This window comes from Verticillium dahliae, genomic scaffold (assembly GCF_000150675.1).
Source record: "Verticillium dahliae VdLs.17 supercont1.1 genomic scaffold, whole genome shotgun sequence".
Taxonomy (NCBI): Eukaryota; Fungi; Ascomycota; class Sordariomycetes; order Glomerellales; family Plectosphaerellaceae; genus Verticillium; species Verticillium dahliae.
The window spans coordinates 1,321,212-1,333,017 of NW_009276921.1; the positions used below are offsets into that span (position 1 = coordinate 1,321,212).

At 56.2% G+C, this 11,806-nt stretch overlaps 5 protein-coding genes across 5 annotated transcripts in view; 1 reads left to right on the forward strand and 4 right to left on the reverse strand.

Moving 5' to 3' along the window:
* Positions 1-1,780, reverse strand: part of VDAG_00396 (uncharacterized protein) — a gene marked incomplete at both ends in the record, with an annotated part of 2,661 nt that extends 881 nt beyond the window's left edge. The window contains 2 exons of the mRNA XM_009651773.1: positions 24-343; positions 550-1,780. Coding sequence (XP_009650068.1) covers positions 24-343; positions 550-1,780 — 1,551 coding nt within the window. The remainder of the gene's footprint in view (positions 1-23; positions 344-549) is intronic.
* An 808-nt stretch (positions 1,781-2,588) lies between these two features.
* Positions 2,589-3,468, reverse strand: VDAG_00397 (uncharacterized protein; the record flags this gene model as incomplete). The annotated part of the gene is made up of 3 exons (XM_009651774.1): positions 2,589-2,729; positions 2,808-3,224; positions 3,301-3,468. 3 exons carry the CDS (start codon positions 3,466-3,468, stop codon positions 2,589-2,591), a joined length of 726 nt encoding a protein of 241 aa, XP_009650069.1.
* Positions 3,469-4,431: 963 nt separating this feature from the next.
* Positions 4,432-7,661, reverse strand: VDAG_00398 (karyopherin; the record flags this gene model as incomplete). The annotated part of the gene is made up of 6 exons (XM_009651775.1): positions 4,432-5,468; positions 5,521-6,795; positions 6,847-6,937; positions 7,037-7,315; positions 7,387-7,476; positions 7,533-7,661. 6 exons carry the CDS (start codon positions 7,659-7,661, stop codon positions 4,432-4,434), a joined length of 2,901 nt encoding a protein of 966 aa, XP_009650070.1.
* Positions 7,662-8,241: 580 nt separating this feature from the next.
* VDAG_00399 (LSM domain-containing protein) lies at positions 8,242-9,544 on the forward strand. Its single transcript, XM_009651776.1, has 3 exons — positions 8,242-8,517; positions 8,573-8,666; positions 8,715-9,544. Exons 1-3 carry the CDS (start codon positions 8,377-8,379, stop codon positions 8,762-8,764), a joined length of 285 nt encoding a protein of 94 aa, XP_009650071.1. The 5' UTR covers positions 8,242-8,376; the 3' UTR covers positions 8,765-9,544.
* On the reverse strand, positions 8,848-9,848 carry VDAG_00400 (5-formyltetrahydrofolate cyclo-ligase). Its single transcript, XM_009651777.1, has 2 exons — positions 9,599-9,848; positions 8,848-9,544 (listed from the first exon to the last, which is right to left on the reverse strand). The coding sequence occupies exons 1-2, from the start codon at positions 9,690-9,692 to the stop codon at positions 8,880-8,882; spliced, it is 759 nt and encodes a 252-aa protein (XP_009650072.1). The 5' UTR covers positions 9,693-9,848; the 3' UTR covers positions 8,848-8,879.
* Between the last annotated feature and the right edge of the window lie 1,958 nt (positions 9,849-11,806).

Sequence of the window (11,806 nt, forward strand, 5' to 3'; positions counted from 1 at the left end):
CCTCGCGCACCCTGGCCAAGCACAAGCTCGAGCACCTCCTCTTCGTCAACGACCGCCTGCGTGAGTACGACGCCATCACCGACCTGCTCGACGTCTTTGTCCACATTGACGCCGAGGACACGTCCTACGCCTACGACTGGCGCGCCCAGCAGGAGGTCGCCCTGCGCGCCGAGCGCGGCGCCGGCATGACCCCCGACGAGGTCGTCAAGTTTGTCGACGGCTACTACCCCGCCTACGAGCTCTACGCCGACGCCTTGCGCAGGGGCGTCTTCCCGGACCGCCCCGAGAAGCAGGTCAGGATGGTGGTCGGCAAGGACAGGAAGGTCAAGGAGACGCACGTCATCTAGAACCAACCTCTAGCGTATCCGTCAATTCTCTACAATCAGTCCTTCCAGCCTCGTGCCATAATGTACACTTGCGTGGTCCATCGTCTTGTTGACGGGCCAACATGTCGTCCTCGACCCAGGTATCATTGTCATTAGTCGTGTCAGTCGTCAAGTCCATCATGTAGCGTGCCTCAGTCTGCCTTGTCCGCCAGCATGTCCTCACCCTTGCTCTTGATCTTCTTGAGCTTCAGGTTGATATTCTCCGTCCGCAGCCGGACAGCTTCCTCGCGGCTCGCCAGCTCCGTCTCAAACGTCTCCACTGTAGCCCGCTTATTCTGTCGGGTCTCCTTAAGCTTCTGCGCCACCCGGCCAAACTGCTCCAGAAACCAGTCGCCCGATCGCTCCCAATCGCCCAGGTCAAGCTCGGCGAAGAACTGCTTTTGCTCCGTGATGCTCTTGCTCCGGTAATGCTCCAGCTTTTCGGGTAACGTCTCGCCGACGAGGGACTTGTCTGCCCCGCTTGCGGCTTGGGCGGGGTCCGCGTCAAAGGGCTGATTCTGCAGGTCCGAGTAGCTCATGCGCATAAGAGTCTTGTCATCATAATCGACGTTGTTGCGATCGCGCTTCTTGCTCTTGCCGCTGACAGTGATGACTCGGTTGGCGGCCCAGGTAGGTGGAGGGTCGTCCGAGAAGACATCGGCCCTGCGGCCCTCTCTCTTAAGAGGCCGAGGGGTGCCGGGCTCCTCGTCACTAAGAGGCATGTCAGACCGAAGGCTCCTCACATCAGAGTCGGCATCATTGTCAAAAAAGGCCGAACGTGGTTGGGCTCTGGCTTGGTCTCTGTGTCCCTTCGACTGGTGCGGCAAAGGCCTGTCACGACTCGGCGACTTTCGGTGTTCCTGCTTGATGTACTCTTCTCTGACAAGATTGGAAACCTCGGGAAACGGCTTCAAAGGATTCACGTTATGAATTGGAAGCTCAGTCTGCCGTTTTGTTGGGGACGGGAGGAACCCCATGCTTGGGTCACCCATCCAACGAGGTCGAGAGTTGTTGCCTTGCGATCCATCTCGCATTCCGTTGTGGTTTCCCAGCCCGTTTGCATGCAGGGGCCGAATGGGTTCTATGTAGCGCGGGGGGCTCCTCGGTACAGCCACGGTCGAGGCTGCCCGTCGTGTGATCCCCAGGTCATAGTCTCGTTCACGATCATTGTCCTGTGTTTCGGCCGAGGTAGACGTGGGCGAGCCTACTGGTGTGGCGATGGCGGATGGCAACGAGGGCGCCCATAGCCGATCAGGGTGGTCGGCTGAGTTTGTTCGTCGTCGGGCGAGGAGGCCGCGAGGCGGGTTAGGGAGTGCTCCGACTCCGGGAGAAGATGGAGGCTCAACGGTGGGAGCGCCGACTTCACGAGGCGGGGCAGAAGCGCGCAAAGGTGCCGACGCTCTAGGTAGAGGCATTTTGATGGAGTCCGCCATGGCGTCCCGCGGATTGGAAGCGGGTGGAAAGTATGTGCTGGCACCGTTATATGTTTGGTTGGCGTTTGGGTCAGGCAAGCCACGGGCATACTGCGCCATTCTACTGATGCTGTTGCTGGGCGGCATGATGCCTATGCGTCGTCGCCACGATGATCGATCCGTTTGTCGGGGCTATTTGACAGTTGCGCTGCGGCCGATTGCTGCACTGAATTGGGGCACTCAAATCTCCTCGGCGAAGTCGGATCTGGTGAATAGCGTATGGTGTCGCCAGCAAAGGCGTGAGACAAGACGGCTCCAAGGTGTTCCAGGTGCAAGATGTTTGTCTGATGATTCAGTGTCCCGGAAAGGGAACGGCGAGTAGAGGTGAAGAAGAGTGTCCTGCGTGAGTGCGAGGAAGGTGGTGTGCTGTGGTTGGAAGCAGGGACAGCATCACGCTGGTCGTGGAAGCAACTGTTGGAGGAAGTTGCCAGGCGCGTTGACAGGTTGATTTGGCTGCCCATCAGTTGACAGGGGACGCGCTCCGGCACGTCTTGCCGCGAAGTCAGGTGTAATAGTGGGACGTCCTTCAGAGGGGGGCAGGGGGCAGGGGGCAGGGGGCAGGCGCCTTCGGCACAGGGGGGGCTTCGTGGGGGGTGCGCCTTTGTGGGTCCGAGCATTTTGCACCTCTCTACTGAACACCCTCCGACTTCTATTACCTTACACAGTCTTTCTAGTATACTTAAGGTACGGTAGATCCCTCTATGAATGCACCTCTTTTCCCGCCTCCTCATGACCACATGAACAGGATCATTCAGGCAAGTGCTTTCTTCATCATCACCAGAGGAATGTAGCTGTGTACGCCATCTGGGTTCCGCCACGGGAATCCCACCGGATCAATATAGAACACCTCATAACCCATCCGCCCATACCACTCCTCAGTCGTCTTAAACGGCTGTGACAGCCCCATCAGTCTCGTCCTCACGCGGCAATTTCGCGATAGTGTGCTCGTATCCGAAGAAGAAGAACTCACCTCGGGAATCGGCCTCCCCATGTCCGTGAAGAAGAACCTCTTCCACTCATCAGAAGACTGAGTCTCCTTCTGCGCCGTGTCCAACACAATGGTCGTCCCAAACAAGGGCTCCAGCTTGGCCAGCGCCTCGACCGCCTGCATCGACGCCTTGCCGATGCCGCCCGCCTGGATGGCCCACGAGATGTACAGGTGCTTGATCCACACGGACCCCTCCTTCGCGAGGCCCATGTCTGCGTCGTCCTCCGCCTGCTTCTCCAGCGCCAGGTGCCCGATCGGCCAAAAGGCCTGCCCGCTCGGCGCCCGCGGCATCAACCAGACGTCGGCCGCCGTGTCGCGCAGCGGCGTCGCTTCCATGGGGTATGTCGTCAGATGGTCTGACAGGAGCTTCTCCCGCCCAGGCATGGCATCGGCGAGGACCTGACCGACCAATGTCAGCAGCAGCAGCAGCAGCAGCAACTCATAGCGTGGGCCACCATGTTGTAGCAGGACGTACCACCCAGTAGAGGACTTTGCCGCCCTCCAGCTGCTTCTCTCGCCATTCGACCACCTCATCTGACCGCCAGCCGCAGGCGACGCGCTGCTCGAACATGCGGGTCGTGTGTTCATTGGAGCGAGCGTCCCAGGGGACGAGGCTGACTTTGCTGTTCGCATACAAGCTCATGGGATTGGACCTCATCTCGGCGTGTTGGAAGGTCCCTGCTGTGTACCGTTGCACGATTCCTACCGTCGCACAGCATGCAACCAATGTGGATGGACGACATGCTGACTTTATGTATGTCGCCCGTCAGACTCATAAGCTGACGGCCAGACTCAGCGCCAAGTCTGTCTCGTAGTGAACAGTCTTCATAGGGCAGAGGAACTTTCGAAGGGCGCGCCCGTGTCAGCGGCGCAGGCTAGGTTTGATTGGCAAGCCCGAGAACGACACAGTATCATCAGGATCCGTTGTGCATCTCTTGATGTAATCTGCCCGAAGGATCTTGTGGGAAATCACCCGAATGGTCGGGTTTGGCCGCCACACAAACGCCAGATCTGAGGCTAGCATACCCGACCCCAACCTCACATACTGGGAGTGTTGCACAAGACGCGACCGTGGCGTCAGCTTCTATCTCCCATAATGCAACTTTTCCGGCTGCTGTGTCACTTCATAAACTTGAAACTGTTGATATTTGGGGTTTGCGCTCCGTGATGCTGCATATCTATGTTTGCTCAAGGACCCCCAGGCTTGGCATCATCCTCTCATGTCATCGATGCACCATGTCTCTGAGATTATCTCCCCCGCACCCCCCAGTCCAAACCCCCGTCATCCAGCCCAGCAAACCGCGATCCTCCAACCCAGCCATCACTATGGCTCCAAACGCCCCGCCAATCCTGTCCACAGCTCATCGCGCTAGACCCACGAAGTGTCGAGCTTCCCTTGCCTCGTGGCTTCGTCTGGTGTTGATTCTCGCGAAGTGCTCAGCCTCATGTACCAGTCACCATCTACCATGAAATGAGCCAGGCGCACAGGGTACGTCTTCCTTTCAGGCGTGCTCGGGCAAGCTTCGACGCCCCCGCCATAAATCATCTCCTTGGTATCCTCTCCCACCGAATGCATGTAAAGACCAAAGACCACTTCCGGCTGACTCTAGCGGTTGAAGCGGAAACGATCTGCCTCGAGTTGACCGAGCCCGTCGCGAGGTGCGACATATCGCCGGCGGTATGTGTTGGTAAAGTCTTGCAGAAGGGCCCTGACCTGGCGCATGTTGTTCTGGTCACCGCCGATGCGCTCCTTGATCTTGATCATAAGCTTGTTCGCCTCGGCAGGCGTCACGGTGCCCTGGGGCAACAGTTGCAGCGTTCGCTCGACCCAGACAGTCGTCTCTGCGGGGAGGAGCTCGAACATGGAGAGCAACACACCGCTACCGTCGGCGAAGCAGTCGCGAGGGAATGTGATCATCATGCCAGCCAGCACCTGCTTGACGAGCTTTTCGCCGTGGCTGCCGAGGAGGCTCTTGACCATTTCCTGAATCTTCGCTGCAACGTCCGCTGGCAGCTTGTCCGAGGTGGCCGGGTTGTCACCGCCGTATGTCAAAAGATCCCGCAGGAAGTGGAGAGTAGCCGACAGCGGATCGCGTTGCTCGAGTGTAAGGGCATAGATGGCGGCCTCGTAAATCGGAAGCAGCAGCTCCGAAGGGATGAGCCTGTGGGGGAAGTAGAGCAGTGCATCAATGAGGAGACGGAAGAAATCCTCAATGACGTCGGGGAGCTCACTAGGCCGCAACTCGTTGAGCACGCGCAAGAAAGTCGTGGCTTGGGCCTCGAAGAAGGAGTAAATGCTCTGAGTGATGGCCTGGTCGACATGCTCGCGCTCCTCGGAGAACTCGCGCATGATGGCCGCGGTAACCCAAAGGAATGCGCCTTGCCTGGAGGCGGCAAATCCGCTGGCCAGCTTGTTTGCCAGCTCCGGCAGCAGTGGTGTCATGGCCGTCCTGTACGAGATGATCATGTTGCGCCAGCATCGGCAGATCCGCTCACAAATGGGCACAAAGTCGAGGAAGTTCTCGACAATCTTTGCGAGCACAGGGAAGACCTCTTGCCAGTATTTGACTGCCTGGTTCTCGGCTCCAGGAGCAGAGTACGGCTTGACGATTTGGACGAAGATGGTGATCAGCTGCACGTGGTCTGTGACATGGTTAGTGGACGAATTCCGACCTCATTGGACACTTCTGCTTACCTGCCAAAGCCACCTTGCCTTCCTCAGTGGTAGCATTGTTGGCCTTGTTCATCAGTCTGGCGACGAGCGGATCACAGTACAGCTTAAGCAGCTTGTACATCTCAGCCTCAGGCTGGACGGCAACCACGCTCGCAACACCCTCTGTGATCTCTTCCTGGCTCATGTCGGGAAGCTTGTCAAGAATCTGATCGTAGAAGGTCTGGAGTTGGAGAACTTGGTCGCTAAGAAGTTCTCTGCAATCAGTGCAGAAATACTTGATCGCCATGGCCGCCGCCCTGACAACCTCCTTAGAATCGGTGTGGAAGGAAGAGACAATATAGGTGAATTGCGGCTCAAGGTATTCGCGGTGCTCGGCTGTCCATTCGGTATAGCGGCCTAGAATCATGATGGTTGCGAACCGGAGCTTTTCGTGGTTGGGCACCTCCACCAGGAGAGGCATCAGTTGAGGCAGGACAATATTCTCGTCCTTTGGAACCATTTGGCCCATGGCGCGCATGGCGAATAGGGGTGCCTCGAGCTCCTGCCAGTGCGGTACTACACCAGGGGCCGAAGTGGTGGTGCTTCTCTCCGCTGACCACGTCTTGATGCCATTAAGGACCTTGGTCAGACAGTCCGTCACTCCCATGACGGCGCAGGCATCCTTAAGCGTATCACCCATGCGGTGCCTGAATTCGCGGAATCTTTCCTCGGCCTCACGATCACCCTCGAACAGGTCGTTTTCGTTCCCTTCTGGGTATCGGAGGTGGTTGAAGAGGACGTCCACAAGTTTGCCGTAGACATCCACGAGCTGAAGCCTCGCCTCAATGTAGATATCCAAAACAAGGTACTGCTTGAGCTCGTACCAGAAGTCGAATGTGTGCTCGATGACCTCACGGTCTCGGTCGCGGGCAGCACATTCGAGAACAGCGTCGACGATAGGCCTGAAGTGGCCTGGCTCGCGCACAATGGCTACGACCCATGATTCGGCAGCAGTCGCGAGAATCTTCGTCAAGGCTTCATATGTCTCCGTCTCCTCCTCGGCTACAGCCTTCTCAATCCTAGGTTGCAATTGAAGGATCCGGGAAAGAAGGAGCTGGATGGTGTCTTGGTTATCGTCGACATCTCTTGTCTCTCGGAGGATCGTGCAAACGGTCTCCGCAGCCTCCCTGGGTGAGTCGCCGGAAATGCCATTAAAAATAACGTCGCACAGCGGTGAGCGAACGATGGTATTCACGGGCACCTCGCGCAGCCACGACGTGATGCACTCCATCAGCAGAGGGTCGTCGGCTGGTTTGGCTGTAATCGCGATCAGTCTTGTCTCACGACAGAAGCCCGACCCAGACATACCTGATGCTTGTGCATAGTTGACAAGTAGGTGGACCACTCGTTCCGCATTATCGCCCAGTAGCTCTTTCGTCCTCTCAGACAACTCTTCTTCCTGCCATGTCGATTAGAATGATATCGCCGAAAGCGTCGGCCCAAGCAAGGGCGTTCGAGGAGCACCACAGGAAAGCCGACAGTTGCGCGGTCCACGTACTGATAGGGTGATCTTGCGGCCTTCGGTGACTTCTTCGGGAAGCACGCGAAGGAAGTCGAGAACGGCGGTATGACTCTGGGGTCCTTCCAGTGCCGACACGACGACGGGGAGGACATCCTTCCAGTCTTTCATATGTATAGCGAGGACTGCCAAGCAAACGCAGAGCTGGACTCTGATCGGCCTGAGACCGGATGCATAGTGCTTCAGGAGTAGGAGGATCTGCTCCCTAAGCGCAGGAAGCTCCGAATCCGAAATATCGGTCGAAAGGTCATATGTGAGCTGCCATGCCTTGTTAGCACACACGGCCCCAGGAAGCTTTCCTATTCGATGCAAGTTGCGATCAGACCAACCTTTCCGCGCATCGTGGTGGCTGCAAACAGCTTCGCCTCAGCATCGGCATCAGACTGCAGGATGCCAATGACGAGCGGCCAAGCATCTTTCTGTAGTCCAAGTCAGCGCTTTCCTCTCAGACTTCCACATCCTGGTGACCACCAACCGATTTCTGAAAGCGCTCCAGGTATTCGTGCGCCTGCTTCTTGGCCTCTCGCTCCCCACCGCGCATGGTGACTACCGCCGCAAGCACATTCTCGGGAGTGTACGATCCCTGCGCACCGTTTGCAGCCATGATGGAGGATCGGTCAAGGAGGAATCCAAAGTTGAACTTGACGCAGTAGAGGTAGATATATGTCGGATGAACCACGAGCTATTTGCAAGCCGGGGGGGGATGACGTCGAGGGGTATATGTTGCGTGATGGTCCAGGGTTGCCTGCTGAGCAGCGTCAAAGCTCAGAAACCAGGTCGAGCGGCACAAAGAAAAAGGGTATCGAAAGAGGAGTGTGCTTTTGAGGTGTCTTGGTTGGGTAGGCGAACACAGCCGTCGGAGTAGACACGATACTTGAGCTTAAAAGGCTGTTGTTGGTGGGGAGGTCGCACGGGTCAATGTCACCCCCAGTGGAGGAAAATAAAACTGGATGTTAGGCTGTTGCTGGCGGGGCAGCCAGCCGGCCAAAAGCCAGGTCAACGGGTGCCTGTAGGTGTGTGTGTGTGTGCCTGTGGCTGGAGGGGGAGGCCGCCACAGCTCTAGCGCGGGGTAGTAGGGAAGATAGTCCAGCCGAGACCCGCTCACCTCGGTGAACCTGAACTGGGCGCATTGGGGGGATTTCAAACGTTTTCCAGCTCCAAGCTGGCAGCTGGTTGTATCCTACGATAACGCGACCAACGAACCCCAAGACGAATACCGCCCCCCCCACGTTCTCCGGCGAAGTTTCACCCGATCGAGTCGCGATTGCACTTTGGATCGCAGCGAACAGTTTCACCCCATCCGACTTCAGCATACCAAGATGACCGGTCGCGGAGGCGGTGGTGGTCGCAGGGTGCTCCTACCCCCCATCAACTTCATCTTCAAGCTCTTGCAGCAGCAGGCCACGGTGCAGGTGTGGCTGTATGAGCAGCTTTCAATCCGGATTGAGGGCAAGATTAGGGTAAACACGCATGCGATATCTCTGGGAGCGGAGCAGAGGCTGACGCGTAGCACAGGGCTTTGACGAGTTCATGAACCTCGTCATCGATAACGCTGTCGAGGTCAAGCAGATTACAAAGACAAACAAGGAGGAGACTAGGCGCTCACTGGGTAAGATTGGAGGCACATCGTGCTTGATATGGGACTAACAGTCTGTAGGACAAATCCTCCTGAAGGGCGACAATGTATCGTTGATCCAAAGCTTGTAGCGGCGCACCAAATATGAAGATCAAACTATAGGCGGTTACCACGCGAAACGACCAGATCACGGGATGCGAACGGCGGCGCTTTAGAAAAAAAAAATGATACCATGTTTAAGATTCATCATCGTCGGTGGAGTGCTGATGTGTCTGGGCTGTCAGATGAGGTTTTGATCTCGCCATCACCGAGAACCAGTCCATGGAGATTCTTGTCGTACTGCCCAACAGGGACCGGGCCGCCGGACTCAGGAGAGACAAATTGCTCAGAGAGGGCCAGGCCGTAGAGCTGAACAGCATGAGGCTGCCCGCTTCTGAGAAGTGCCGTTTTGGCCCAGTAACGCTGTAAGAAGAAGTCATAGAAGCCACGTCCATGACCAAGTCTTCTTATTTGACTAGTCTTTGGATCAAGGTCAAAGGCCACACCAGGCATCAGAATCATGTCCAATGTCGCTGACTCAGAATGGTGAACATCTGGTCCTCCTAAAATCCTTTGTCTGTCTTGAATCGTGGTTGGATCGATGCTGGGAATGCCCCATTTGTCTGGCTGCATCGATTCGTAATCCTGGAGATCACGAAGTCGCACCATATCCATAACCCTCGACGGAGCGTCATTCTCGCCAAGCGGTGATTTGTGAAGATATGGTATGAACACTTGTTTCCCGGACGAGAGAGCATGGCGTACGATGGCATCAGTCTGTACCTCGCCAGAGGGCATAGACAGGAAAATGCTGACGCGTTCAGCATTGAGATAAGGGCTGAATGTCTTGAGAGATTCGAAAACACTGCGACCTGATACAGTCAGAATACCGCTTGTATATCAATTCATTCAGGGTAGGCACAGACTTTGTGTGGAAACGGATTCTTGTGTAATGTCTGCAAGCTTCGACTTCATGAGAGTTCGAAGTTGCTTCTTTGCAACAGACAAAGAAGAGCTCATTGCGCCGGCTCGAGCACGCGGCGACGCAGCCAAGAGGATACGAGACTAACGGTGACTCAAGAAATATCCGAGCAAGGTGCAGGATACACAACCGTTGTGCTAGAGACGTCTTCCGGACGGCGATGTCTGTCGTAAGAGTTGCTCGACTTTGGTGGTGAGTCCTCGATGCAGACCTCGACTGGGGTCCAACGTGTGCCCCACATGTTCACTCTCACCTCGGTCAAGGAGAAGGTGGTACTGTAGTCATGAGAGGGGCCACAAAGGCGGATTAGCAGCGTCAGATTCAGAGCCTCAATAGCAATGCCACATCTTGGTGGTTCTTCGCGCAGCACCGAACGAAAGACTGGCAGACATAGGTTTTGGCACGTATCCTCACACAGTTATGATGGACTTCAGTCACATCCACCGAGTTCAAGACCCTTGGGCAGGGGCAGTCGAATAGAAGACGACAAGACGAACCCTCCACCCGGTGCACAGGGGACTCTCATGCGTGTGAGCGGCCTACGATTAGTAGATTAGTAGACATGCAGGGCAACCAATGCAGCGAAGCGCATGACGAGATTGTTGGGTCGTGAATTCTCAGCCCGCATCAACCAGTGGACGAATGAAGGCGCATGCGGACAATTTGCCAAGGCCATGGCATCCCACTCGAGGCTGACATCGTGACATTACCGCGGCCTGGATCGGGTTAGGGGATGTTGAAAGGGGCGTTCGGGTTTCCTGGAGAGGTGCGCTCATGTGATTATGACAGAGTCGGGGAGGGCATGGAGACAAAACAGCTAGCTGTTCCCCCAGCTTTTTACGTGTTCGGATCGAGGCACGATTAGAGTAAGTGCGCTCCGTGAGGCGCGGTCGGAGAAAGTCTTGGTACTGACGGGCCTATGAGACGACCTGTATTTATTCCTCTAGGGGGAAGAGGGGACGACTTTTGGGCGATGTGCAGTGACGAGCAGCCCGTTGACCCCTTGTTGACCCGCTCCCCCAATCTTCACATGGGCATGGAATATGGGAACGTACAGGGATGGAAGGGGGAGTTGGCCGACAGGACGCATCCGAGATGAGCCTAGGCTATGTCGATTCTGAGAAGAACTAAGGATGCATGTAATTACATTCCAGGATTCTTGTTCTCGATGAGCACTTTTCCCATGTGAAGTGTTGTTTTGAGACGCAGACCCTCATCGAGCGGCCGAGATACCCTCGACTGGTTACACATGTTGTTTGGTTTAGTCGTCCCAACAGACATGGAGCGCCAGCTCTATTCAACTCAAATCAACTGCGCCATGCCTCAAGGAGGGGGATCAGCTGGCCAGGCGTTGTTGAGAACGATGGGTATGGCGCTCGCATCAAACAATGACACCGATACTTGCATGTCGCGCGCCTCCCCGGATTGGCGCCTTCATGCCCAGGACGCTAAAACCAATAGAGTTACAGTGCCAAGAGACTGGATGAAATGCGACGAGCCAAGCCATCCAACGGTGAGGGAGCAGTCGTAGAAGTAAGTAGTAACAGGAGGAGGGAGCGAGGCCAGGCCAGGCGGGCTGTACATGTACAGTAGCATCAGATGTCTGGGGTCTGGGGAAGGGAGGGGATAGGCGTTTTGAATTAGCCTCCGTGATGGTAAGATGATCAACCTTGTGTGGGCACAAAGACGGGATCTCGAGGATGCTCTGTCTTCGGCATCGGCCCCAGGCAGATATCAGATTTTAGTATCACGTGTGAGAGCTGCCGATGACGAAGCTAATGGCTTTCGTCGGATGTGCTGGAAAGACCATTCAGCAAGTAAAAGCACCCCGTCTTGCCCATCAAGAGCCAACACGTAAACACGTACGCCGAAGGCCAGCAGTGCATCCACTGAAACCTGGGCGACCATAAGCCGTTGGCTCACCTCAGGTGGGGCACGGCTATCCCCCAAGCCCCCCTGTCCACTGTCTACCTGTAGAGCCCTGGTGCAGCCCCCCCCCCGAGTTTTAAGCCCGGCAAGCCAGAGCCGGTGTTGGGCGCAGCAGCTCCATGGCCTGCCACCTCCGCTTAGCCTCCTTCCGGAACCCAAATACCTCTGGAGTTTGTTTGCAGCCCGCTATCTCCGAGCGCAAATTAAATCGGAAATCACCCGC